The 27726-nt window shown below is 44.9% G+C and overlaps 3 protein-coding genes across 6 annotated transcripts in view; 1 reads left to right on the top strand and 2 right to left on the bottom strand.

Annotated features, from left to right (window-relative positions):
- The window catches only part of LOC139788066 (ceramide synthase 4-like), a 35732-nt gene extending 28463 nt beyond the window's left edge, over nucleotides 1-7269 (bottom strand). Inside the window, exons 1-2 of the mRNA XM_071727623.1 lie at nucleotides 7197-7269; nucleotides 3925-3979 (exon numbers count right to left, since the gene is read on the bottom strand). Coding sequence (XP_071583724.1) covers nucleotides 3925-3944 — 20 coding nt within the window. The 5' untranslated portion in view covers nucleotides 3945-3979; nucleotides 7197-7269. The remainder of the gene's footprint in view (nucleotides 1-3924; nucleotides 3980-7196) is intronic.
- Nucleotides 7270-12590: 5321 nt separating this feature from the next.
- LOC139788039 (ankyrin repeat domain-containing protein 26-like) lies at nucleotides 12591-16219 on the top strand. Of its 4 annotated transcripts, none has more exons than XR_011722756.1 (4): nucleotides 12591-13253; nucleotides 13489-14489; nucleotides 15133-15257; nucleotides 16032-16219. XR_011722756.1 is itself a non-coding variant. In XM_071727564.1 (4 exons), exons 1-4 carry the CDS (start codon nucleotides 13116-13118, stop codon nucleotides 15356-15358), a joined length of 1014 nt encoding a protein of 337 aa, XP_071583665.1. In that variant the 5' UTR covers nucleotides 12594-13115; the 3' UTR covers nucleotides 15359-16219. The 4 variants fall into 4 exon arrangements, 3 of the variants coding, with proteins under 3 accessions (XP_071583665.1, XP_071583664.1, XP_071583666.1); XM_071727564.1 differs by having other exon boundaries at nucleotides 12594-13253; nucleotides 13489-13968; nucleotides 14320-14489; nucleotides 15133-16219; XM_071727565.1 differs by having other exon boundaries at nucleotides 12596-13968; nucleotides 14320-14489.
- A 1088-nt stretch (nucleotides 16220-17307) lies between these two features.
- The window catches only part of MUC16 (mucin 16, cell surface associated), a 117569-nt gene continuing 107150 nt past the window's right edge, over nucleotides 17308-27726 (bottom strand). Inside the window, exons 97-118 of the mRNA XM_071727415.1 lie at nucleotides 27553-27579; nucleotides 27190-27329; nucleotides 27027-27094; nucleotides 26243-26586; nucleotides 26047-26073; nucleotides 25530-25556; nucleotides 25157-25305; nucleotides 25003-25070; nucleotides 24573-24745; nucleotides 24008-24034; nucleotides 23686-23828; nucleotides 23502-23569; nucleotides 23007-23179; nucleotides 22527-22690; nucleotides 21726-21793; nucleotides 20962-21116; nucleotides 20284-20447; nucleotides 20129-20193; nucleotides 19315-19490; nucleotides 19176-19220; nucleotides 18347-18426; nucleotides 17308-17505 (exon numbers count right to left, since the gene is read on the bottom strand). Of these exons, the coding sequence (XP_071583516.1) occupies nucleotides 17407-17505; nucleotides 18347-18426; nucleotides 19176-19220; nucleotides 19315-19490; nucleotides 20129-20193; nucleotides 20284-20447; nucleotides 20962-21116; nucleotides 21726-21793; nucleotides 22527-22690; nucleotides 23007-23179; nucleotides 23502-23569; nucleotides 23686-23828; nucleotides 24008-24034; nucleotides 24573-24745; nucleotides 25003-25070; nucleotides 25157-25305; nucleotides 25530-25556; nucleotides 26047-26073; nucleotides 26243-26586; nucleotides 27027-27094; nucleotides 27190-27329; nucleotides 27553-27579 (2450 nt within the window). The 3' untranslated portion in view covers nucleotides 17308-17406. The remainder of the gene's footprint in view (nucleotides 17506-18346; nucleotides 18427-19175; nucleotides 19221-19314; nucleotides 19491-20128; nucleotides 20194-20283; nucleotides 20448-20961; nucleotides 21117-21725; nucleotides 21794-22526; nucleotides 22691-23006; nucleotides 23180-23501; nucleotides 23570-23685; nucleotides 23829-24007; nucleotides 24035-24572; nucleotides 24746-25002; nucleotides 25071-25156; nucleotides 25306-25529; nucleotides 25557-26046; nucleotides 26074-26242; nucleotides 26587-27026; nucleotides 27095-27189; nucleotides 27330-27552; nucleotides 27580-27726) is intronic.

The raw sequence follows: 27726 nt of genomic DNA, 5'->3' as shown, positions 1-27726 counted from the left end.
AAAAGTCCTGTAACACAGATTAGAGAGCAGAATGTAAGCCTCAAATTCTTTCAGCCAGCACTGTCCTTCTCTGTTCTTTGATGGAGTAGTATCTACCACCAAGAGACCTTCTCTCCAATGGCACTTTACCTGTGACATACCCAAACCCCCATTTGGGGACAGCAAGCTGTTCATCAGGCTGGTGAGGGCTACACCCTGGTTGTTCACCCAACAGCTTTGGCGTTATGGGATGGTTGGGAAGTTGGCGCTCAACGGGACCATTTCCATGAGCGATCCCACGGAATGCAGCCAGAGGATTTGGTTTGGGTTGCTTAGGGCCGTGGTGGCCTTCTCCATCTTCTCCTTAAAATGCTGACTCCTCAGGCTGCAGATTCCACCTCCTGTTCTGCTAACAACAAGTCCCTGCAGGACACTGCAGGCAGCAGGCAATGCAAACACCGCGTTTCACTGGGCTCAGCTCTCTCCAGGACCTCTGTTTATTCAAATCTTCTGCAGCCCAAAGTTCTGTCCTGCCTGAGCTGAAACCTTCCTGCCCAAAGTTCTGCCCTGCCTGAGCTGAGCCCTTCGTGCCTGCAGCAGCTGCAGAGGGGGAATGGGAACCATTGGAGCCCCTGGCACTAAGTCAGCACCTCTGGTCCTCTCAGCACAGCCCTGATCCATGTGTGAGCTGAGTGCAGGGTTTATTTTTAACATGCTAATACCAAAGGACACTTTATCCTTGCTACAATTCACAAGTATCTTCACCAGAAAAATAACACAGAAATCGCTCTTTCAGGAATTCTGCCTTTGTGGTTTTAACTTCAGCATCATTCCCCAAAAGAGAGCTTCCTCTGATCTTTTATTTGAAAGCATAAAACACAAACTGACATTGTTTAAATGTGTAGGAAGACAGACAGATGAACAAGGAGGAAACAGCTGCCCAAAAAAGCCCTGATGGAAACCTAGGGGTAAAAATAACACTGCTTATTAAAAAAAAAACAAAACAAACAACAGACAACCCTTGAACACAGCCTGTAGTTTACCCCTTTCAATTTTTTCCCCCTTGTTTATTTTAACACAAAGCCTTGCCACTTGTTGGGCTGGAAGGCATATGCCATAACTGTGTCTTTGGCCATCTATGCAACAACATCACAAAGCAAATTATTTGAAGAATTTCTTGATTTTTTAAACTGACTTTTAAAACAAATAAACTAAATACTATCAAAACAAATTTCAGCAAAAGCTGAATCAATCTTCAAGTTAATGCAATTACTGCAGATGACCTTCTTTGAGCTTTTTTCCTGCTTTTTTCAAATTAAAGCTACTCTTGAACGAATTAAAACTTAAGCATATTGGAAAAAGGAGTAGGGAACACGCACTGGATTCCTGACATTGCTGTGTAATTATGGACAAACCTGCTGAGTTATACTCCTCAGTAAACATGAATACACCACAAAAATTACCACCAACAGAACAATCAGCCCTTAGTGGATTTTCAAAACTGGAAAAACAGTGACATTTTATTTCTCTTTAATTAAGAAAAACCTGTCATGGAATGCCAGTGAAATTAAATATTAAACCTTCAATGCAGATACACTAAAGGTTAATGCATGCATAACAAGGAGAGCAGCTCTGTCTTACTCCTTTGATGGCAAGAATGCAATTGGTGGAGATCAGCACTTTGCACACCTCAGCACTTAATGGTAGCTTTGCCCCAGACATCAGTCTGGGCTGGGTAATGGCCCCAGGAACTGATCTTCCCACAGAATGAAAATAAGGCCTTGCACTGTGTATGCCAAAGCTTCATAGAACTGCTCAGGCTGGAAAAGACCTTCAAGATCATCAAGTCCAACCTAGTCCTAACCCTGCTACCCTATTCCTGATGCCCCAGCACTAAACCATGTCCCCAAGCACCACATCCAGGGGATTTTTAAACACATTCAGGGCTGGGGATTTAAGCAGCTCCCTGGGGAGCTTGTTCCAGTGCTTAACAACCCTTTCTGTAAAGAAGTTTCTCCTGACATCCAACCTAAATCTCCCCTGACACAAGCTGAAGCCATCTCCCCTTGTCCTGTCCAACCCCACTCTCACTACAGCCTCCTTTCAGGTATCTCTAAAGAGTGATAAGGTCTCCCCAGACTCTACAGCCCCAACACCCTCAGTCACTCCTCTTAAGAGATCTTTTCCAACCCCTTCTCCAACTTTGTTGCCTTTCTTTGGACCTCCTCCAGCACCTCAATGTCCTTTTTGTACTGAGGTGCCCAAAATACACTCCTGGGCAAAGATGATGTGCCAAGATGCTCCCCCACTGATGAAGGACAGGGAACTATTAGAGGGAATCCAGACTAAAATGATGAAGGAGCATCTGAAATACAAGGAAAGGCTGAGAGAGCTGGGGCTGTTCAGCCTGGAAAAAAGGAGGCTAAGGAGAGATCTCATCAATGCCTATAAATATAGATGGAAGGTGGGGAAAGACTCTTCTCAGTGGTGTCAAGGGGCAGGGTCCCAAACTGGAACACAGGAGGTTCAACCTAAACATTTCTTTATTCTGAGGGTAACAGAGCACTGGCACAGGCTGCCCAGAGAGGTGATGGAGTTGCCAACTCTGGAGCCATCCTGTGCAACCTACTCGAGGTGAGCCTGCCCTGGAAGGGGGGTTGGACTAGGGGATCTCCAGAGGTCCCTTCTAAGCCCCAACATTCTGTGATCCTGTGAAAATGGTGGTACAAATTCTATACCTGTGACACATTCCATTGTAGTGTTCAATTACTCTACTAATATTAATTAAAATAATTAATTTTACTGCTAGGAAATAATCAGACAATTTTGGCTAAGTTCTATCAAATAAACATTCTTGGCTTCTCCCTTCTCTTTAGGTAAAAGCATGGGTTTTCTCCTACAGGGAAGAAATCTGGAAGGGACACTTAGAAATACAAGCAGGAGATAAATATGCAATCCTGACCAAGGAAATCTTATTACTCTTCTGTTCTTATCAATAGACTCAAAATTCATAGCTAAAGTCCATTCAGAACTGCACTCCTGGCTTTAAATTGGATTTTAGTGTGTACCTGTTAGCAATGTCTGGATGCACCCAAAGAGTTCAAATTTTTAAAAATATGATTTTCAAGATAGTGCTGCGAGATACAGACTCAATTTTGAGCATTTCAGAGAGCAAGTACAAGTCAGTTACATCCCATGAGAGACTATTTGTTTGGATTAGTGGATGTCAGGCCTTTGAGATTCATTAATCTCATTTCTTGTAAGTCTGATTTCCCTTGAAAAAAGCCAAAGGCCACCATGGCCAGGGAAGAAACAGATGAGTTTCCTTTAAGACTGCATCAGTGGGTGGAGAGATGCACTACAATCCTTAAAATGAAACTGCTGCTCTTCCTAGTGTGCAGAGATTCCCCTGCTGAGAGGGGTTCTTCACAACTTAGAGCCAGTGTAAACCAACACTGTCATCAAAGGCTTGATCCTGACCTCCACCCCTTCCTGACCAGCACTTCCACTTCACTGCCACTATGTACTCAATATGGGAATTTGTGAGGCTTGAGAGAACCAGGCTGAAAAAAAAAATAAGATTTGGGCTAAAAAAAAAAAAAAAAAAAAAAAAGATTTGGGTTAAAAAAAATAAGATTTGGGTTAAAAAAAATAAGATTTGGGTTAAAAAAAATAAGATTTGGGTTAAAAAAAATAAGATTTGGGTTAAAACTTAATTTTTTTTTTCCTTCTTACTTGGGGTTGATTTTACCCCACCTGATTCCTCAGTGCAATTCACCACCTGGCTTCAAAATCACTTGTGCAGGCTTAATGCAAGGTATGAGAGAAAAATATGAGAGGCTTGAGGCAGGCAAAGGAGTCCTCTCTACAGAAATGCAGATCAAGCTGATGATGGTGCAGAATACACCTCCATTGTGCTCCAAATGTCCAACTTCTACACCATACCTGGAAATACCTGGATTCATGTCATCAAGTCCTTCCGGGTCTCCGCAAATGGAACCTGGAAAAAAGAAAAAAACCAAAAACCAAAAAACAAACACACCCCACAACATTAAGCTCCACATATCACATATGCATCCTAAAGAAATTTTCAAGTGTCCATATGCAACTATATTGCAGGGACCCTCAGCATCACATAAAACATTCTGCCTGTGTTTCTCTCATATTTCTCTTGAGGGTGAGCAGCAAGCTTTTAAAACTTTATCCTGCTCATCTCAGACCTGAAAAAGTAGTGTATGATAACATTCTAGCTACATTTCACTCTCTTGCATGAAATTGGCTATGAATTAAGATCTGAAGAGATCTTGTGTTTAAAACAGTGGCTTCCAAAGTCCTGGCAGATCATCAGAACCCAGAGGTGGGGCAACCCAGCAGCTACAGAACAAAATGCAGATCACTGCCTCTGGTGCACGCAGTAGTCACAAACCAAACTCTTAATTTTGGTTCTCTGTGCAGTGGTCTCCAGAAAGAGCAGTCCCATGGCTGTAACTACTTTTGGAGAAAATGAGGCAAAGCTCAGAAGTCTGCCTGGGTGGCTACAGCTTTACCATGTGCAGCTGTAACACTCACTCACCATAATCAATTTTCACAAGTAGAAACAACTGTTTTGCAGTTTGATTTTGGGGTATCAAGCCCATCTATGGTACTTCCTAGAGTCAGAGAATGCTAAAATGCATTCAATTCCTTCCCTGGCCTGTGGAAAATACTGTTCCCTGCTGTAAATATTTTTTAAACTAAAACATTTTCTAGATCTATGAATCTGAAGTCTATTTTCTACCTAAAAGCTTCGCAGAAAAGAGTTTAGAATATCATGTAAGCTGATGTTATAATAAAGAATAAAAATTTAGAAAAACAATATTAGGGTTTTTGATATATATCTCAAAGGACAGAAAGCAAACAGATCTTCCTGAGATGTCTCTGTTGCTATTCATGAACCCAAGATGGCTCAAGAAGCAAAGATTCACATGAAGAGCTGCCTTTCAGGAAAGCTCTCAATTGCAGGAATGACTTGGTTTTGCATCTACTGGACACTGATAGGTCTGTAAAAATTGGCTGTTGCTGTGATACTGACTCTCCAGAGCTCATGCTCTCCTTCAGACCAGACACCATTTAAATTCTGCACTCAAAGGATGTCAGAAAACCTGAAGTACCCAATACCCAGTTAAAAATGCCTTTTATCAAGTTAGTGATCTCATGGAGAGAAGAAAAGGAATGCTCTCAAGTGGAGGAGTTCTAAGAAGAACACTTCTTTAGCTATATTTCTGCTAAAAAAAAGACCAGAACCCCCCCCAACCAACATACTAGAAAACCAGACTTTAAAGTCTGTGATGCTGTCTGCACCAATATGCAACACCTCAGGCCTTCAGAGTTCAGACTTGTGTTCCCACTTGGGAGGTAAAAGCAAATAAGAGCAGACATTCCCAGCACCATTTGGCTTTTTTTCTTGGTAGAGTAGGGTCTTTTCAGGCACTAAAAAAAATGGGAAAGGGGTACCAACTCAGAAGAGAGATTTTAATCTTGATTAGAGCTAAAAAACAGCATTAGGTTCTCAAGCAGAGCCTGTAGAGTTGGCAGCAAGGATCTAATCTTTGCCACATCTGAACACAGAACCTGAGTCTCTGTGAATTCCCTGTGTGACAGAAGACAAAAATAAACCAAATTTCCGTGTATTTGAGTGGACTATAACAAAAGGACAACGCAATAATAATTTTTTATTGCAGGCATTTGTTCTCCTGCCTGCTGGAAGCAGCTATTAAGCTGAGAAATATCTACTCTCTGTTTTATCTCCTTAATATAACTCTAACATGAGATGACAATTAGATTGAGAAGATTAATATTTTATATAAATTCCACAAGTTTTTAACAGCTAATAACTATAACAGGAATTCCTCACTCAGCAGCACTGATTCCAGGTAAAAAGCACTTTTGGCTTCACATCAGATGCACTTTTTTTCCAGCTTCTTTGCTTAGTCCTTAGCTTAACAACATAAAGGTTTGTTCCTCTTTTTTTAAATAACAGAAATAAATGAAAAGCATTTTTTAATCCCTGTAAGTCTCCTCGCTATCTTGATAAATCTGAGCTTGCAGATGAATCTATCCCCAACACCTTACAACCAGCTGTCCCTGTTGGCCAAAGGAGTTTGGCTCCTTTGGGAGACAAACATCACATCTGTCCTTCCAAACACACATTCTATCCGACTGTTGCTAAGCTTATAAAACTTCACATTACACTTGCAAAACAAGGCATTATGTTGAGATGCTGATAAACGATGTAGATAAATGAGCAAGCGTTTTCAAATCTGGCTATGTAAAATTAGATGTCTGATTTCACATTAAGCATCCTTATTTATTCCAGGAACACCTCATGCTCTGATTTCTCTTACTCAACTACCAATGCTTCCTAAAACTACCATCCAGCTGACTCCAGACGACTTCAGAAGTGGAATTCATCAAGCATGTGAATTCATCTTTAACCTAAGATTTTTTTAATTATTATTTTGGGTCCTTTTCCTAGTTTAATTTTGTCCTTTACCCGAATCCTTTAGAAAGAATCACAATCACTAACACAGCATTTCAGCTTCATGGCCAGCTCTGAGATCTTTTTCTCTAAAGCACAGTTTTCGTGGACAGGAAGAAAAACACCCTCCCTCAATTCCATCATTTTTCACTCAAAGGGTTAAGAGTGAAGTCCAGAAGCCTCAACCAAGAGCTCCCTACAGGAAGACAGAATGGCTCCTCCAAAAGTGCCGCTGCGACCGCCTGCTCTGACCTTCCCCGCCGCAGAGACGGCTCAATAGAACCCCTGATTGCTGTATTGATTTCATCCCATCTGACCTCGCTGTACCAGCGGAGCGGGAGCTCCTGCGGGAGCTGAGCGAAGGATTTTTGTTCTCCTCCAAACTGCCGCAACCCCAAGAGTCCCCGGTCCGGTCCGGTCCGGTCCGGCCCGGTCCCGCCTCCCCTCGTTAGGCGGGAGCCCTCTCCTCACAGCTCTCCCCTCACCCGGAGCCCCAAGCGCGGCTCCCCGAACCCCCCCCATTTCCACCCTGGTTTCTGCAGACCGAGCCCGCGTCCCCCCGCAGCGCTCACAGCTCAGATCCCGCAACCCCCGGCCCCGCCACCCTTTCCCGCATGGGTCACCGACTGCTCCCCGGTATCCTTCAGGCAGCCGCCAGCACCCCCGCACCCGGCTTCCCGCAGTCCCTCTGCCCGCTCACCTCCAGCCTCCCGCCGGGGCGGTACCGAAACGGTCTCCGCGGAGACCCGGACCGCGTCCCGCCCCCTGCGCGCCCCCGGGCGGAGCGAAGAGGCGGTGGCGGACAAGGGGCGGGGCGGACCCATGGTCTGGCTCGGAACCCGGGATGCCGGGAGGCCGGGCCGCTCCTGGGTCCCAAAGGCAAAGGGTGACCGCCGAAAAGTCCTGCTGGCCCTCACCCTCCCAAGGAACCCTACACACAGCACCACCAACAACCGGGCTATGGGTTTGCTTTAGGACCTAAAACCTCAAATGTTTGACACCCCTCACTCCCCCTCAGTCTCTGTCCCACTGCTGTGGAATTCAGCTCCAAAATTCCACTCAAAGGGGCCTGGCTCCCAAACGCAAAGAGTGACCACCGAAAACTGCTGTCCATCACCATCCCATCCTCCCATGGAACCCTGCCCACAGCACCACCGACAATCGGGCTGCGGGTTGCTTTAGTACCTAAAATCTCAACTGCTCGACCCCTCCCTGCCTCTCCCACTGTTGCGGGATTTGGCTCTGAAATTCCACACAAACGGGCCTTGCTGCCAAACGCAGCACCGAACGAGTGACCACCGAAAACTCCTACTGGTCCTCTCCTCCCATGGAACCCTACAAATAGCACAACCAACAATTGGGCTATGGGTTTGCTTTAGTACCTAAAACTTCAAAAGTTCGACAGCCCTCCCTGCCTCTCTCAGCCACTCTCCTACTGTTGCAGAATTTGCCTCCAAAATGCCACACGAACAGGCTTTGCTGCCAAATGCAAAGAGTGACCACTGAAAACCCCTGCTGGTCCTCACCCTCCCATGGAACCCTACACAGAGCACCACCAGTCGGGCTACAGCTTTGCTTTAGTTCCTAAAACCTCAAATGTTCAGCCCCTCGCTCCCATCCCTCAGCTGCTCTCCCACTCTTGCACAATTCGCCTCCAAAATTCCACTGCTTCCACTCCGGCGCCTTCAGCCTCAGGGTGGTTCCTGTGGGAAGGTCTCGGTGTGGGTGGGAGCGTCCTGAGCTGAGAGCTCTGTAGCCCTTCAGGTCGGGGTCTCCCTCAGGTGTGATGGGCACCCAGAGCCATACAGAAGGACACCCAAAAAGGGGTTGGGAGGAAAGGCCCTGGAGTGGCTGGTGGTCCTGGAGTGCTTCACCTGATCTGATCCTTGCCAGGAGTGATGGAGCACACGGGAAGTATTGGGAAATTACAGGAAAAGCTGGCCTGGTTGCCTTCCCCAGTGTGTACAAGTATCTCCAGGAAAAGAAGGGCTGGAAGGGACGCCTGGGCTAGGACGAGTGTGTGAGATGACATAAATGACACGGTAGCCCTAATGCAGCTGGAGTCCTGGCAGAACAATGTTGTATACAATGTTACATATATATAGGTACACACACACACAGACAGACAGTTTTCTGTCATAAATCATTACAAGGTAGTGATGCCATTTGCACAGTGCCATTTATTGCTGACAAAGTGCAAATGAGATGCTAATGAACTCACTTAACAGTTACTTTGTGAGCCCTTTTCATAAGTGCAAAGAAAAAGATACAGAAGTTGTACTGGGAATCTTCATCCCAAGACTCTTGTTCCTGCTGCATTCTCTTGGAAGTGTCACCCTTCAGCCATCCTGTCCCTGTCCTTCTGAGCCCACTTCTTGCCCCTTTTCCTGTGGTCCATGCTTCCCCTTTTCTCTTGCCTGTAACCTTTTGCCTCCAGTACTCCAAGGCTCTTTACAAGGAATCTGCTAATTTCATGCCTGAGGATCTGCTCTATCAATTCTGTAAGAATACATTTTAAATACAGGCATGACCAAACGGGTAGATGAAAGGAAAGCAGTGGGTGTTATATATTTTGAGTGTAGTAAAGCTTTTGGCACTGTTTCCCATAACATCCTCATAGCAAAACTCAAGAAATGTGGAATAGATGATTGGACTGTGAGGTAGGTTGATAACTGGCTCAACAAGAGAGTTCAGAGGGTTGTGATCAGTGGCACAGAGTCAAATTGGAGGCCTTTGGCCAGTGGTGTTCCCCAGGGACCAGTATTGGGTCCAGTGTTGTCCAATATCTTGATCAAGACACTATCCAACACGACCTAGACAGGACAGAGTGCTGGGAAAAGGTGAACCTCATGAAGTTCATTAATGACAAACATAGACATGCATACAGACAATTGTATTCTAAAATCCAAACACTGTGCACCAAGCAGGACACACAGCAGGCTACAGATATTTGGGTGTATGATGCTGAAACCTATTTCTGCAGGTAAACATTTCATCTTTTGCCAACAATAAATTTGCTTAACTCAGCACTTCACAAGTGAAGAAAAAAAGAAAAAAAAAGTCTTGCAGCAAATCGCAGCTGCTCCTTATATGGAAAAACCAGTAGTTAAAGTACTACATGTTATTTCAGTCAAAACAAGGAGAAAGAGCTAATACTGCAGACCACAGCTTTGGAGTCACTGCAGTGCAGCTGGGTATATTTTAACAGCAGAAAAAAATCCCTAAGATGATCTATTCTGTCTTCCTGTATTACATAGGCCAAAAAAAAATTCCACCCCATCACTCTCCTTTTCAGCCCTTGGGAGCACAGATCATGTGTACTATTATTGTTTGCCAGTGTGCTATAATGCATTCTTGGAGCACTTAAGACTGTTCTCTCATCTTACTAAAACGCTCCTCATCAGCTCTTTATTTCCAGACTTTTCTAAAGCTGTAGTCAGCATGGTTGTGATACTTGGGCAGACAGAAACTTTAACAATTTTAAAGCAAATACAGTGATTTGTTATTGTTTTCTTACTTACATATTTTAGTCCACATGCTCCTTTTTAATTAAACAATACACAATCAAGCTCATCACTGACTGATGGCTTGAAAACAGTTTCTGCTCCAGTAACCAGGTTGTTGTGAATGGATCAGTCTCTGGGCAAAATATCAGTGAATATATGTGCACAAGGCAGTAGGACCCTGGAGTTAAAATCATATCAGGAATCTCTGGTATGTGACAGCCCCTTGGAGGAACCTGCAGGCAGTGACCAATGTAAAACTGTGCTTGACCTGCAGGGTCTGTATTTATAAAACCAGCTCTTCTGGCTGTTGATTCAAAGCACACTGATGTGATCCAAAGTCAGGGTCTGTGTCCAGGGTGTTATTTTTTCTTTTTTTTTTTTTTTTTTTTTTGGGTTAATTGTGACTCCTGGTTGCAGAGGTGCCACAAAGGAGATGCTGCCTCTGTGTAGTCACCAGCACCCAGAACTGCAATGGCATCAAAGCACAGCACAAACCTGCGAGGATCCACAGAGCAAAGCAGCTCAGAACATGAAGCCTTGGTGGGGCTGTGAGCCATCCGTGCCTTGTCAGGTCTATCAGTCATGGGGTGAATTCTACACCATGACCACGAGTGCTGCAGTGCACTGTAGAGAGTGCTCCCTTGAAGCCAAAAAGGATGCCAGTCCTTTGGGGATATCCTTGAGACATCCAAAGGGGTCTAAAACACAAAGATGAACAAACACTCGGTAAATATCAGGCTTCTTCAAGCTGTTTCAAGAAATAATTGGGATCTGAGGTACTTAAAAAGAACATAATTTTAGAACATAGGCTGCTGAACCACTTAAGGTGTATGTGTTTATATCCCAAAATAAGAAAACGTGTTTTTTTCTTTTTAATTTAATAATTTCTTCACCAGCTGCCCACTGTGAGCAGGATGATGCCGTGTTCAGATGTCAAACAAGTCCTCTAGTTATAGCCTATGAAAAAGGAATCCCATGAAATCCTCTTCAACAAATCCAGATAAAGTTCCCCCCATGCCTCCCGAGCAGCTCCAGCTCTACTGGAAAACCTGGAGCGAGGTCTTCGCCAATGCGGGCAGCACCCTCGTGTGGAAAACTGCAGTCCCTGCACACTCAGCCCGAGTTGGAAAATCAAACATAAATGAGCTCTGATGAGCTTAGAGCTGGGTGGGAACCTGGGTTGGTGCTGGGAAGACGGGTGCTGCTGTGTGATGGGGCTCATGGTGCTGGCAGACCTGCTGGGGAACATCTTCCCACCACCAATCTCACCTCTGCTATAATACAGGGAATTGTTGGACCCTTTCATGGAAGTTCAAGTCACTTGGAGTGCCTCATCCAGCTTAGTTTTACTTACAACACCTTGACAAATGACAACATGCAGGTTGTTCTGGCAGCTTGGTTTCAGCAGCAACTGGATGCTCACCATGCTGGCTCACACTGGAAGCACTCACTTTTATATAGCATGTTTTGGGTTACACTGAAAAATCTCTTATTCAGCAACTTATACCCAAGTCCCTGATTTATCTTTATATATTCTCACAAAGTATAATCAGCAACATAAACACATCAGTGTGCTCAGAGCACTTAGCAGATCTCTGCCATCTCAGTTACCCTGAAATGCAGAACAACTTTAAAATGGATTTAAATAGACAATTTGATTATGAAATTATTATATACCTTTGCAAACCTTCTAAGTCCTTTTTTCTCTCCATCCATCAATGTAATTCTTCTAAAAACAGTATCATCTGTGAATTTCCTGGGATAACAGCTCTCTTTTGAGGGTCAACACCATCCAAGAGATTCCAGTACTATTGACCATGTGTTGCTCCCCTGGAGCAATTTGAGGCCATTTCCTCTTGTTCTAATGCTTTCTATTTAGGAACAGAGCCCAAACCCCAATTTCCAACCACCTTTCCGAGAGCTGCAGAGAGCCAAAAGGTCTCTCCTCAGCCTTCTTTGCTCCAGGCTGAACACCTTCAGGTCCCTCAGCCACTCTTGGTCAGATTTATGCTCCAGACCCTTCCCCAGTTCTCCAGCTCCTTCCTGTCAGAAAGAAACTGGTGCTGAAAAAACCCAAAACAAACCCCAAACCATTGCTGCTTGAAGGAATCATTGCCTTCTGCCACAGGGCCAGGAAGGTTAGAATGAGAATGAACATGAACAAAATAAGGCACCTTCCAACCAGATAACAATAAACCTGCTGTCCCAACAACCCAAAAGGTGGCTGAAAAACAACAAAGAGCAAAAATAGGTGTTAACACAATGAGTTTGTCAAGCAGAAACCACTGCAGAGATTTTGCTGTGACTTTGTCACTGTAACTGCTCCAGACACGGGAGGTTCAAACCAGATCTGAGGAAGGATTTCTTTACTGAGATAGGAGTTAGGTATGGGAATAGACTGCCCAGGGAGGTGAGGGAGTCATCATCCCTGGAGGTATTTAAGAAACATGTAGGGCATGGTGATACCGATACTAATATATATATTTTATTTATTTTGTTGGAGGTGGATGTTCACGGTTGGAGGAGATGATCTTAAAGGTCTTTTCCAACCGTGAAAATCCTGTGATTCTGTGTCCCTGCCCATGTAGGGGATTGGAACCAGATGAGCTTTAAGGTTCCTTCCAACCCAAAGCACTCCATGATTCCATGATTCTATGACATCAGCACACACATTCATAGCCCTGGACACCCAGAACCTGCTGGTGCTGTACTGGTGCAGTGCTGGTGCTGTGCTGGTGGTGTACTGGTGTTGTGCTGGTGCTGTGCTGGTGCTGTGCTGGTGTTGTGCTGGTGCTGTACTGGTGCTGTGCTGGTGCTGTGCTGGTGCTGTGCTGTCGCTGTACTGGTGCTGTACTGGTGCTGTACTGGTGCTGTGCTGGTGCTGCCATAGCAGTTGGAGCCATTACTGGTGCTGTCATTGCTGGTTGTGCTGGTGGAGCCATTTCTGGTCAGGCTGCTGCCAGCAGTGGCTCAGCCTCTTTGCAGCTCCTCAGGCCCTGATTCTCCTTGGGACTCGGCTCCCAATTCTCAGGTCCATATCCACTGATTCCTGCCTCTCCCTGATCCAAGGGAAAATCCAGACCAGGAGGTGTAGTGCCTGTTCCTGACTGGCAATGAAGAGGATCACAGAGTTCATGAAGTTCAAGGGGACACCGAAGACACCCGTGTACTCCAGGAGTATCCGGGATCTCCACATGGAAGGGTGGAATAAGCTGCACCTAAAAGGCACCAGAGCACGCTCTGGAAGAGAGGTATGTAAATCCCAGGATTTTCACTTCTGAGTCTTCCTTCTAGGATTCTGTTGCACACTACTGCAAAATGAGACTTTTCCAGGAATAATCTCTAATGCAGTTGTTAAAAACTCTTCTAGAATCTGGTATCAAGGTGTTGGCAGTCCTCTTCTGGTTCCATGAGATGCTGCCACTATCTCCTCTTTTGAGCTCATTTCCTAAGTTCTGTCAATTTGTGTTTTTTAACTTGGAACAGGCAGGCAACATCCCTCCCCCAACACTGTGGGAAGAGGCAGATTCATCCTTTTCCTACCTGCACCCTGGAAGTAATCGGCCATCAAAAGATGTTGTGGAGCAAGCATTTCACAGAGCATTTCAGCAGTGGCTTGGTGAAATTGAGCCCATGTTTCAGGAGCAGAAAACCACCCAGAGCTTGTCCCGACAGCTGGGCAAAGCTGAAAGAAAAGCGAGTGCTCTGGAAAAGGAAGTGAAACAACTGAAGGAAATTCTGTGGGAGAAGACCTTGGCTTTAGAAATGGCAGAAAAAAAATTACACGTGGCCCAGATGCAGGCAGAGGAGTTTTATGCTCTACATCTAAAGAAAGATCAGGAGAGAGAAAACGCCATCAGGAAGTTAAAAGTGCTGCGGAAACAACTGGTCCAGGGCTGGAGGGACAAACATGTGCTCTTCCAGCAGCTGGGAAGGGTGCCGAACAAGGTCACCCAGGAAGGAACAGTGAGTGACACCTTCACAGGAGAGGGTGGTAAAGGGGTAGAAGAGGTGAGGTGACCACTGACCAAGGACCTACAGCATACCCATTCCCAAGGCAATCTGGTCCTGCTAAACACCTCTAGGTACAAGCTACGTGTGTGGGAATCCATCACTCAGGTTGGTTCTGGTTTGTCCTTGTTTTGTTGGGAGTGCAGAAGGTTCTGGTAAGTCCTGAACTTGCCCATTCCTGAGGTGGTTCCCACAGGCTACTTAATACCAGCTTTCCTATAAAAATGGCAGAAAGAGGAGGTCCTTTGAGAGGGGTGGGCATTGCCTTTTTCTTTCTCTTTAGTAAAGTTGCATCTTCTGCTTTAGACACAGACATTCACTCATGGTGGAAGAGAGGAGATCATCAGCACTGAGGCTTCTGGCAACAAACAGCTGGAAAAGAGAATTAGTGCTCTGGAACAGAAGCTGAAGAGAGCACAGAGCAAGGACGAGAAGATGGCCCTGCAGCTGGCAGAACTTCAGGCAGAAAAGCAGAGGTAAGTCCAGACATGGTTCTCTTTCCCCTCATAACACACTAAGACCCTTTTCATTGTGGCTTTTCCTTCCCTCACCCCTTTCCTTGGATCTGGTCAGCAGGATGTCTGCACCTTCAAGGTAGCTCTCTGAAGAGTAGACCTTGGGCTCTCCATGACAGGTGCTGGTGTTCCTTTCTCTTTCCTGATCCTGCAGTAAAAAATCTCACTGCTGAGAATGGAGAATGGTTTAATTTGTTTCCCTTTACCAGTCTTCTGTAAGCAGTTCCTTTTCCTACATGTCTAGGGGAAAGAGGATCTTTGTTTCTGCTGCTCTTATCCTCCAGCTTAGGACAGACACACTTGAAAAAGCACAGGAGACACAACAGATGCCTCTGAGGCAACAAGAATCCATTCAGCTTCTGTCAGCAGGGGCTCTCTTCAGCTGCAGTTTACTCTGGCAGAAGGGAAAGAGCCCTGAGTCCTCCCTGCCTTCTAGGAAAGCTCCAACCAAGACATCCCACCCATTGCTTGGAAGCCTGAGAAGCAGCACAGTGTCATGGCTCCCAAGTCTCTTTCCTTAAGCCCAACAGCACAACCATCACCACTGGGGAATGGTTTTGGGTCCGGATGCCAATGTTCTACCATGATACTTCCTTTCTCCAAGGGCTGAGAAAATGGCAACAAAGACTCTGGACAAGAACCCTCAGGAGCGGCCACGCAGACTCCCCCGTCCACCCCGCCAGAGTCTGAGCAGGACCAGAAGACCCAGCAGAAAGCCATCATACTTGGGTGAGCAGCTCCAGAAAGGATTCATCAGTGGTCAGATGGGTTTGGGATTCCAGGTGGGTTTGGCCTGGGCTCCTGAAAGAGCAGAAGTCTTTTCTATCTAATTCGTGCCCCCCTGGAACAAGGAGAACAAAGTCACTTGCTTGTCCTGCATAGCATCAAATGTGTCCTGCTAGGTGGGCCCCAAAACCCATGGCCAGTTCAGCAGAGAAGAACTGAACCTCTTTCATGACAATTGTTCCTCTGCAGTCCCAAGGTACAATATCCCAAATTTGCTTTTGAGGGTTGGGCTGCACATGTTCTCCACCCAGGAAGGACAGATCTGTGACATGTTGGGAGATTTCTCTCCCCTGGCTTGCACAGACAAGTGGTGGTTGTTCCCAGACAGACCATCCTGGGGTTTCCTCAGGAGGAATACAGAAGCTGGTGCAAAGCCTTGTGCTCCATAGAAACCTCCTCAGCTTCCCAGGGAAATGGGGCACCTGAAAACCAACAGGTCTCTGGACTCTGGAATGTCAGAAGATGACATTTGGGGTTTTTGTATAGGATTCTCTCCTGTGTTCAGCCTCTGGAATTGCCTTCATGGGCTTCAGATAGCGAGTTCCTGATGATCCTACATGGAAAACCTTTTTCTTCCTTTACACATGTCCCTTTCTGCCTTTGCTTCTTCTGGCGGGCTCAAATCTCCGCAGAGCTTAGCAGCTGAGAGATGTCCATGGCCCCTCTGGGGTAGCTCTGCTGAAGCACTAACCCAGCATCTTGCTTTGTCTCTCCCAGTCACTAGTGAATGAGCAACTGGATCTGCTGGGGATTCTTCTTGCTGAGCAACTGTGCCCCATTGAGATGCTGAGAAGAACTGTTAGCTCAGTGTTCGGTTTGGCAAATGTTCCTGCATTCATTTTTATGCAGTTTTTGGTTGTTTGAAATTCTGTTTTAAGATTAAAACATGGTTGGGATTGAAATACCATGATGACCATTACTGCTTATTTCACAGAATAGTCTTGGTAGGAAAGGACCTCTAAGATCACCTATTCCAATCATACACACACAAAAACCCCACCAGAAACCAATCCCAAACAAACACAAACATCACACACCCCACCAAATAACACCCTCACCCCCCCTTCCAACCAACCTCAGCCACTAGCTGAGTGTCAAACACTGGGTGTTTCATCAAGCAATCAGGTTTCCAATCCACAGGGTAGGAAACTCCACTGAGGAACCTGCCCTGGGGGATGAACTGGTCCAACCTGCCATTGAGAAGCTTGACTTGGGAAGAGCTACTTTGGAAATATTGCCTGCAGTGGAAGGATTAATGACTGTGTTTTCATTAATTCTTGTGCTCTCACTTTCAGCAGAGAGTTCATTTAACGATAACATCAAATAATTAGCACCATCTCCTGTGCTCTGCTGAAAACCAAGGCCCTCTTGGGACTGAGTGGTCTGGAGGGGTGGGGAGAGGTCCTGATCCCTGTAAGATCAACCCATGCACTATGGGATTCCCTGGACAACCAAGGAGCAAAAGCTCAGGGGTTGCAGTAGGATAAAAGTAGTTTCTGATTTGGGATATAACGTGTCACTGCAGTGGAAATATAAGGAAATAAAATTTCGTGGCAGTAACAGAAGTGTTTATTCCACTGAAGTCAGTATGAATCTCAAAAGACACGAGGTGACTGTACTGATATAAGAGTATCTTTAGAGAACCTCTTAACATCATTTTAAAGTGATGAAGAATTTTAATCTAAGTTAAGGTTTTTACATTTTAAAACATAAATTAGGAAAAAAGCTAAAATCTAGGTGAAGTTCTAAAGATTACATTAGTCAGTTCCCAAAAATCTGTAAAGTATTTTTCAGCAAACTGACATTAACACTGACAGGCCCTGTAAACTGCAGTTCCTGGTAGTCTTTAGTTATAGCTGGTTGTCTAATAGCTGTATAAAATGCTGCAATGCTTAAAAAAATTATTTTCCTCACCATCTGCATTATTGACAGTTTCCCACAGGGTGAAAATAGTTTTGGTGATCGCGCAAAGATTTGGCTTAGGACAAAAGAATATGCTAAACATAATTTATTAAAGATTTTTTTACTATTTGTAAACATTTTTCCTTCATGAGTAGATAACCAGGTCTGCAAAGGCAGATGGTGTGCTGTGTCAATGCACTTTGCGTGTGTTCAGATGTGGGAAGTACACCCCATACATGCCTTGCTGAACCTGATAGAGATGAGACTTTCTTCTGAGGCAAAAGACAATCTGGGGGGAAAAGAACAAAGGTTATTGGCAAGAAAAAGAGCCTGCTCCTTGCCCTCCACTGAATGCCCCCAAACCATGCTGCCAGGTGGGCATGCAGGATCTTGGTAAGATGCTGGCCTAAAGCTGCCCGGGCAGACACAAGTCAAACCTCCCACGCTGAATCTTAGGTTTCTCTTCTTTTAAATCTTGCTGACTGTGTTTTTTACTCCTGAACCTTTAAGGACAGTCATCCATGTTCTCTGTATATGTAGCTGTTTAGCTGTGTTTGCTTTGCACTAGCTTGGTTTTAGTGCTATTAAATGCTGTTCCCCTTCAAATCAGCCCCAGAGATGAGAGGAAGGTACATAGGTGGAGGACAGCCCTGCAAGGTTACTACAGTCTGTGTGTCCAGAGAACTGAATACAAAACTCTGGATGTGATTCCTGCAGGTGATTAAAAATGTCATCTTCTGCACTCCCTTATCTCTGACCTGGTAACCCTGCAGGTATTTGAAACAGGGGAGAGATTAAAGAAATGCTGGAGGAGGTCCCCCCATCCAATCTGCTGTCATCTTGGTGTTTGCCCTACCTTTGGGTTCAGATTTATTCTCTCTGCAAATGACTTTATCTCATTCATGATCCACTGCTTCCCTTCCTATAAATCTACTCAGCTAACTATAAATACCCTTCCCCATCCTCCTGTCCATGAGTTCTTGATGGAGTTGGTAGGAACTGAGGGAGGATTTGGCATTCCCATTGCTGTTACCAGGGGTGTCAGATACTGCTCCCACTGGATGTCTCAATGTCCTTCTGGAAGCTTCCCCAGGTTGAGTTAGAGGTAGGACAGCAAAGGGGCCACTTACCAGGAAGCACAACAAGAGGAGGAGAATAAAGCCAAGCAGGGTGAAAACACAGATGAGGATGATTGCCCAGAACTGAAGCTCTGCAAAGGCAAAATAAAAGCAGGTAAGTTTTCTGAACTCTTGTACATGGGGCAGAGGGAGATCTGGCCCTGACAAAGTTCAGAAGCACTTTACAGCACATGGGGGAGGCAAAACTGTTGGAAGGCAGCATCTGGCTGCAGGGCCCAGCAATGTCAAGGTAAGTGGGATGTACAGAAATTTCCATAAAACAGAGTGAGAAGTTCAGGCTCTACAACTTCAAATGCCACCCCAGTGAGCGTCAGAGCTCTCTGATGGTCTCAGGGGTGTTCAGGGAGACAGAGTTCTCTTAGCTGCTGGCTAGACTCCTTTGAGGAAGGGGACAGGGTTAAGGATGTCAGGAAAAGCTGTAATTACTTTTTGCCAGCATGACTGCAGTGCATGGGAAGGAAACAGTCCAGAGTACTGCTTTTTTTTTCTTTTTTTTTTTTCTTCTGTTTACTGTTAGTTTTGGCATTTTGCCTATGCTTACAGCACCATGTGTGGATTTTTATTGTAAATACTGCAGTTACCAACATCTATTGCTACCAGAGTTCCAAAACAGCTTCCCAAACTGCATTGTTTTTGCCAATCCTTTGCTTCCATTTCCCTCAGGCTGGCTGGCTCTGATGGTACCTGCTGGTTGCTGCCAATCTACCAAGAGTCCTGAATTTGTGGACTCTTGCACAGGTTGTCTCCTTTTTGAAGTATGTGATGGTAGTTTACTCTAGTTCAAGTGTCTTAGGGTCAATCTCTCCCAAAAAGCACTTACCAGATCTTTCGGACACCTGTTCTTCTTTCTTGGGTGGCGAATAACCTGGAAAAAAAGGGTGGGATAGGTGAGAAGCAACACTGGAGGTGATTGAAGCAAAGCTTTTAAGGATTCCCACAAAGTCACTGCAGGAACTCACCTTCTACGACCAGGCTCTGCTCTTCCAGCTCATAGCTGAGGCCCAGCTTGGTGAACCCATGTGTCAGGAGTTTCAGCTCCTTGTACACCTCTTCCTTTTGTAAAGTCCCCGAGAAGGGGAGCAGTGTGAATTCACAGATGGAGGCAACACTTGTGTAAGCTTTCCCATGGACAGGCCTGGAGGATGAGACCCAGAGGCATTGTTATGGGAGAAGAGGAAAAGTAGAGCTGGGCAGAGGCAGGGAGAGAGGTTCAGCATCAGGCTGAGGTTTGCAGGTGTCCCAGCAATGTTTTATTAGCATGAGATCAGTTTATTCAGTTTGTTTGATGAGAGAAGGAACTTCTGCAGCCCTGTGAGATCCACCCAGTGTCTGGATCCCAGGTGAGGCATTTCTAAGAGGTAAAACAGCTTGTCTGCTTTTGTTCCTCTAAAGAGGTGTCGGAGAAGACACACAGAAGTAATTTTGTTCTCAGGCTTGTCAGTTCTGATGCTTGTTTTGCTAATGTGTTTGAGTGGAGCTTTACCTTATTTGAATAAAGTAAATGATAGAAGGAAGGTATTTGGTGTACTCTAGAATAGTTTATGTGTTAAAATAGCTGTGCTAGGGTGGAAACAAAGCCACCTCTCATTTGGACAGAAACCTTTTGTGGTTAAGACAAAAAACTGACTGAGAGCAACTGAAGGTGAGTCCTGTGTGTCATCTAGAGCACAAAGGTTGCAATGGGGCATGAAGACCATGCTGTGCCTCTGAATGCATTTGCCCAGAACTGCTCTTTTGGGACTCAAGAAAAACCACTTTGGAATCAGGACATACCCAAAGCTCTGGACAGCACAGCCAACAAAGTTGTCCTTCAGGCTGCTAGTTCTGAACACTTCAAGCTGATGGGAAGAAACAAAACAAATGAGGGAAACTTGTAAATTTATGCTTAACTTAGTACAAGGAAATTAAGCTATTGCTGTTAGTTTTACCTCCTTCTCAATTTTCTCTTTGTTCACTTGATACATCTGTGACCCAGAGTCCTGCAGTTCTGGGGAGTAGGTAAGGTTGGAGATACTGAAATTTAATCTGAAGTCTTCTTTCTCAGACTTGAGGGGTGTATTTGGAGTTGCTGCTTCAATTGAAAGTTCCAAGCCTGGAAATAGAGAAGAAAAGTCATAATTACAGCAGAGAGAAAGAGAGGTGGTTCTATCAAGCAGCATAGACCTGCAGACCTTTAGCTAGGAAATCCTGAAGTCTTAATAGATAAACAGAACTGGAGCTGCACTGGGATCTGACAGCAAATTCCCAGTTTATCTTTGAATCAGTTCTTCAGCAGTGTTCTAGGCCACTCATTCCTTTGGGAAGTTGTGCATTTGAAAAAAACCTAAAATTCTGTTTTTCTGTATATGCTTGAAGTTATGGTGAGTACTTGCCACTTCATTTTCTTGATATTTACTATTAAGTAACACCTTCAGCCATTGATGACTGAAGGGCTTTGCTGAGCCAGCCTGAATGTGGCAAAGGACTGGCCCAACTCTGACCTGAGTTCAGGTATCAGATTTAATCCCACACACATCTCCTCTGATAGACCAGAAATTGGGGGGTTCTGAGAATGCTGTTGGTGGAGTGGGTTGCTCTGTGTGGAAACTGATTTGAGGGGTACATACTGTTGACAGAGAATTCCTGCAGCTGGAAACTGTTTCCCAGCCACAGGCCAGTGGCATTTGAAGTGTTGTCCTGAAAAGCCCTCTCAACCACAGTCCTGTTGATGCTGGTCTCTGGATGGAAGAAGCAGTTGCAGTCGACCACTATGGATCCAGTCCTGTAGATAGAAAGACAGAGGTTCTGAGACAGAGGTTGGTGATCCTAAAATTTCTTCAGGTGGGAAAGTTTCCTGATGGGTTCCTGCTATTCTGAGTGTTAAGTGTTTTGAGGTAATGCGGTACTTGTGTGAGGAACAGGCTGTTTGGGGCTTTTTGTTTGGACAGGGACAGAAAACAAGATACCACTGATTTTTCTGCCTGCAAACTTAGGTTATACTGCATGCATACAACAAAACATCAACACATCTAAACACTCTTACCCTGTAGGAGGGTCCCTTGTCCAAGCCTCTTTCCATTTAGAGTAGGACACTACATCAGTCCTTGGTAAGAGGCTGGCAACCAGTCATTAGTGGGATATTCAGAGACCTAAGAGTGCTTTATAGAAATCCTGACTGAGAAAAATGTCAGTCCATACCAAGTCAGGAAAAATTGAAACTGAGAAATTCTGGGAAGCCTAGAAATTACTACTTAGGGCATAAACCAAATATTTCCAACATGAGAACAGAGGCGAGGAATTGTGCAGAATACCCTAAGACACAACACTTGGCTGTGGAGAATGGTGCCAGGGTGTGGCAGCCTCTGAAACAAAATCAGATTGTGCGACAGACCTCAGTCTGGTGATATTGCAGTACAGGAACTGGTCTCGCAAGTGGCTCTGACGGTACAGTTCATTAATCTGAAAGAAAAATGTCATGTTAATGAGTTCTGGGCCTCACAGTAGGTGCTTTAGGGCAGTCTCTAACTTTGGAGAAGCACCAGACTTTTTTTTGTTTTGGTTTTTTTTGCTAGCTGGATTTAATGGGAGTTGGTTTTTACTTCAACCTGTGCTTTCTGGTGATGGAGTCTGACTTCCAGCTTTCTGTCTTATCTGAGCAAGCTGCCAGGGTTAACCAGCACATTCTGTGACTGGCAGCTGTCACCTTCAGCCACATTTCAAAGGCAACACTGACAAGAATTCCAAGTGCGGGATACAACGGGTTCGTCAAAAGAGCAAAACCTAATTAGAGCTTTATGGGGTTGATATGTTGGTGGACTGATGCTGAAGAGAATGTGTTGGATTCTCAGCAATGAATTCTGTATGTGCTGAGCTGGCAGAGATCTGTACACACTTGGAGAGATGGGACTGAAACGTTAGGGGGGGGAGAGGGAAGCGCATTGAACATATGACCTAAACCTCTTGCATTTTGTAGTGGATGTCTTTGGCTGGAGAGCATTTCTCAAGACCATATATAACAAAATCAAAAGTGATTCAAAGGCCAATCATCTTAAATTTTCTAAAATTAAATGTTTTTTTTTGTTGTGTGTGTGTGTTGCTGTTTTTTTTTCTTTAAATTAAAACAAAAATCTATGGCAACTGCTGCAAAATTGGTAAGTGCAGACATGATGGTAGCTGAGCTGCAGCTCCTTACCTTGTTACCAATGTTTTCCACTGCTGCTTTGTATTCTGGAGACTGAGAGTCTGGGTTGGTTAGATTCTCATTGACTATTCTAAAACTCAATTTGTAGCCCAGTTTGGCTGGAGCATCAATCAAGACAGGCTTTCTGCCAACAGCTGTGTCTGTGAGGGGGAAACCTAAATACAAAACAGTAGAGTACACTTAGTTTTACCTCAGAGCCATCCATACCACAAAAGCAATAGATGTATGTCTCCATTTAGATGATGTAACATTGCAATTAAATTCTCCAGGAATTTGTATTATTTAAGGGACAGAAATGCTGCTAGAATGGCAATATTGTGCTGTTTTGGTTTTGTCACAGAGTCAAAGTCTACAGAATATCAGCAAACCAAAGGGGAAGTTCACCAGTGCTTAAGCCCCAATGGAGTGAAGGAATGAGGAGTAATCTCCAAAGTGATCCCAAAATTCTATCTCAGTACCCTAAATGCTTACCATTGACATAGAGGCTGTTCTTCTCCAGGCTGTAGTGCCCTAGTTTGGTCACATTATTTGTCATGGTGCTCAGCTCATGATAAACTGTTTCTCTGTCAAACCTGGCAAGGCTGATGTTGTTGTTGTAGCTGCAGACAGCATCTACACCTGTGTCATCCCTGATTCTTCCAGACCTAAGTAAAAATGTCAGACATATTCTTTAGGACATTGCTGATGCTTACAGAACACCCTGTGTCATTTGTATGATGAACAACAGGCACTGAAACAAGTCAGTGCTATCAGGCTCCTATGCCTTTCAGCAGATTCTTGAGAAGTGTGGCAATACCAGTTAGATACCAGAAAGATTTTGCCAGCAAGAAATGGAATAATGAATGGACAGGAAGGTGCCACTGGCTGCTGTTTTCTGGCATCAGAACAAACTATGATAAATTATGCAAATTTAGGGTGTATAACAGCAGGTTAAGTAATAGTTAATTACACTTTTAGGAATCTTACCTAAATCTCATTATTTTACATCCTGTGTAGACAGAGCTTATGCTGCTTTTTCTGAAAAGAGGGTCAATCTGTCAGAAAGAAGGGAAAAAACCCAGAAGTACAACTGAGAACTTGGAAGCATGTTTCATGCAGGCAGATGAAGATCACCTTAAGTCAAAAAGGGCAAAACCAGGCCCAGACTTACGTAATGGTTGAGAACTTTCATTGTGGAAATGAATTTGCGGGAGGTTGGTGTATCCAGATCTGCAGTGTAGCGGAGGTTGGTCAAGGTGAAATTAAGTGTGAAATGGCTGGATGCTGGGCTTGGTGCAGTTGTTATGCTCAAGGCTATAACCAAAGGGAAGAAGGATTATGATTTTGCAGTACAAAAAGCTAACTTCAGTTTCAAAGTCATTCCCAACCCAGCACACTCCAAGGCTACCCTGAAGAATCTCTTCCCCTCATATTTTCTGAGTGCACCACTCCTTTGATAACTTTCCTGGGAATGAGTCTGGCAAAACACTTACGTGATCTCTCAAGTGGTTCATTGTAACCTAGAAAGGAAATGCAAGAGAAATGTTATGTATGAGAATTACATACTTAGGAGAATGAAAGAGAAGAGGTGATGATTAAATGGATGACTTGGGAATGAATCATGAGAACCAGTCCCTGAGGGTGTGAATCTGTTAAACAAACAACCTACTGCTTAAGCAGAACAAAGTGCTTTTATTATATTATATTCACGATATATTATAAAATGTATTGTGAAGGCCACAATGAGTAAACACCTGTACCACTGATTAAATTAAATATTGGAGAGACAGAAATATGGTGAAATGTTCCTGAGCAGGTGAATGAGGTGAAGACTAAATATGAGTCACTCTGCTGTAATACAGAAATCAAAATATTCCAAAATGTCTATATGAAAATGTTCTTGGAAGCATCCAGTTCACCTTGGGCACAGAACTTACACAGTAAACTCCAGTGGAGCCAAGGTCACTTTTTTTTCATTTACATTGGCCTGATCCCTAAAACCTGAGTTGGTTCCAAACTGTTCTTGTGCCTGGAAGAAATAGAAAATTTAGCACTTACCATTGACATAGAGACTCTTGTTGTCCAGGTTATAGATTCCTAATTTGGTGATGCCATTTGTCATGCTCCTTAGTTCTTGGTACACCTTAGCCTGGTCAAAGTTGGGGATTTGGGAGCCATCTCCATAGCTACAGACGTAGTCTACTCCAGTGTTATCCCTATTCCTCACTGACCTGAGGAATTGAATATCATGAAACTTATGTTAGTTATTCCAAAAATCTGCTGAGTTTTTTCTGATGTGATTAAAACAACCAAAGCTATTAAAATCTGCCCACAGTTCTCAAGAGGAACTTCAGAAATTACTATGATATGGTGTTCCAAAGAAAAGCTTTTAATCTAAGGCCTATAGCATGCACAGAAACTTCTTGAAAAAGGAAAAGAACTGATGTGCTAAAGTTCAAAGTGAAATCTTTCAGCTAATATTGCTCACCTGAATCCTGTTACTTTGCAGCCAGTGAAATGGGGACCAATGTCGCTCTTCTGAAGCAGGGGGTCAATCTGGAGAGGGGAAAAAATAAAAAAAATCAAAAATAAGTATGGGAACCCCAAAGTACTGGGGGTGAAACATTGTGACTTTGGCTTACGTAATGTTGCATTATTTTCGCAGTAGATTTGAATTTTGCAGAATTTGGTGTCCCTAGATCTGATGTGAACCTGAGGTTGGTTACTGTGAAGTTCAGTGTGAATTGCTCTGTTATTAGTTCTGGGCTTTGTGTGGTGGTGGGCTTCACCACTGTAAGAGAGAACAAAAATTGCATGGATGTAATAGGAATAAGGATCTCAATTAGACATTGTACTGTTATTATTTTTATGTACATTTAGAGTAGAAAACCATAAGAACAGGATAATATACTTGAGATATTTTGCTGTCTTACAAGCACAGACAAATCAGGGGAATCAAAATCCACTTATGCCCTTGAGTAGCTTTAATATATATCTGTTTTTAAATATACTTACTTGACAGATTTTGTTGTTCATTGTAACCTGAAAAACAAATGGACAATTATTAGGAAAATATTCCAAGAATATCTGAGCAGGACTAAACAGATGTTTATTAATTAAAAATATTCAGGATTGTGGTTATTAAATTAATTACTGTTTTAATTAGTGACTTAGACAGATTTTTGACCTCTACTTTTTGCTTCTTTTTTGAGGCATATTGCACCCTCTTCATTCTCATTTCAAAATAATCTGTGTCAATATAAGGAATAGTTTCTTGAGGTGATCTGTGTTCTTTGATCCACAGCTGTAATGAGCAACACAAATTATTGTTTGTAAACTCTATTTTGACAGATTAATCCTAGAAGAAAATTCTCATATTTTAGTTGGCATGAGCTGTAGTTCACTAGGCTGCAAAACTCTGTTTTATAAGTTTAGTAGTTTACTCTTGGCTAGTTAGTTCAAACTTTTTTTTTGGTTATTGCTAACTATAAAAAAAAACATGCCCTCTCAATTGCTACCTAAAGGTACTTACCAAGTTCAGCCTGCATTTCATGATAACCTGTGCAGAGAAGAGAGAGGACCGTATTTCATTAAACAGATTGCAAATTAAAAGCTCTGGCACACAGTGGAATACAGAACTTGGCATACTTTTGCCTGAGAGATCAATTCTGGGGAAGGAAGGGTGCCCCAGGTCCATAGCAGAGGAGGTAGAAAGAGGCACGGCTCACCGTTGACGTAGAGGCTGTCCTTGTCCAGGCTGTAGGGGCCCAGCTGCGTGATGCCTTTGGTCTTGTTGCTCACTTCATGGTAAAGGCCCACCCTGTCCAAGGGCGGGTCGGAGGGCTCCTTCCTGTAGGTGCAGACGGCGTCCACCCCCGTCTGCTCCCCTCGCTGAACCGGCCTGGAAAACACAGCGCGGTGCCTCAGTACCCTCCTCTGCGCCCGCTGGCTGACAGGACTGGCCTTGGTGCTCCCTGGACAGCCGTCCCTGGGCAGCAACGCAGGCTCTGCCTTCCCAAAGTCTGCGTGGGTGGGTGCGTGCGAGGGTGGTGGCCGGCCACTGCTCTCCTGCCTTCAGGAACGCCCTGGGCCAGGTGAGGAAGCACAGGGCTGAGGAAGGAGTTCAGGGAGAGAAGCCCGGGGGCTACGCTCTCGGTGCCTGGAGGTGAGAGGGCAGGCAGCGAGGGGAGGCTTTTAGGCAGGACGACAGGAGGAAGGAGGGCCTGAGGTAGGGAAAAGGTCCTAGGGATACAAGAGGACGTCATGAGGAGCTGGATAGATGGGAGGGCGTGGGGGAGTACTTCCTAAGGGCAGGACGGGATTAGGGAAGAGATCCTAAGTTTGGAGGACGTCAGGGGAAATTTTGGAGGCAAGAGGGAGAAATTCCAGAGTCAGGAGGGTATCGTGGAGAAGGTCTTTGTTGCTTAGTCTGGCTGGCAACGCAGCAGGTGTGTGGTGGGCGGCGAGTCAGACCCGGGCACCCGCAAAGGAGCACTTGAGCGCCAGCCATACCTGAAGGCTGTTGTTTGACATCCATGGAAAGAGGGGCCAATGCTGCTTTCCTTGAGAAGGCGGTCGAGCTGCCAAGGAGAGAGGTTTCAGAGTTCAGCCCTGCCCATCTCCCTCCACTCCCCACAGGTCTGTCGGGCCACCGAGGCACATGGCCAGGGCTTACCAAGGTGTTCATGACCATTCTGGTGTTCCTGTATTTTGCTGAGTCAGGGTTCGCCAGGTCAGAACTGTAGCGGAGGTTGGTGGTGGTGAAGTTGATGGTGAAAGGCTCGAGGGCTGCAGCTGTGGTTGGATGGGTGGTAGCTGCAAGAAGGAGAGGGGTGGAGTGAAGAGGAGCCAGAGGCGGGCTGTCAGTGCTCCGCATGGACAAACACAGAGCTCTCCAGCCAGCCCAGGTCTCAGAGGGGAGGGCTGGTAGGCTCCCTTGCTTGTCCCTGGCGATCTGACCCCTGGCCCCCAGCCCCCTTCACCCAGGACGAGGCAGTTGCTGCCTCCTGCGCCCATCCCGGTCCTGACAGGTACTCACGGGGCAGGACTGGCTGTTCGTTGTAACCTGAGAGAGAGCAGAGGCAGAGAGAGGGTCAGGAGCTGGGGATGCACACAAGGACAGGGCAGGTCTGGGGAAGGAAGGAACGAAGGAAGGAAGGAAGGAAGGGTGCCCCGAGGTAGCAAAGGAGGCAGAGAAAGGAGCATGGCTCAC

Source organism: Heliangelus exortis, chromosome 28 (assembly GCF_036169615.1).
Source record: "Heliangelus exortis chromosome 28, bHelExo1.hap1, whole genome shotgun sequence".
Taxonomy (NCBI): Eukaryota; Metazoa; Chordata; class Aves; order Apodiformes; family Trochilidae; genus Heliangelus; species Heliangelus exortis.
Note: the sequence above shows the minus strand (reverse complement) of the source record. Positions and strands in the feature narration are given on the sequence as shown.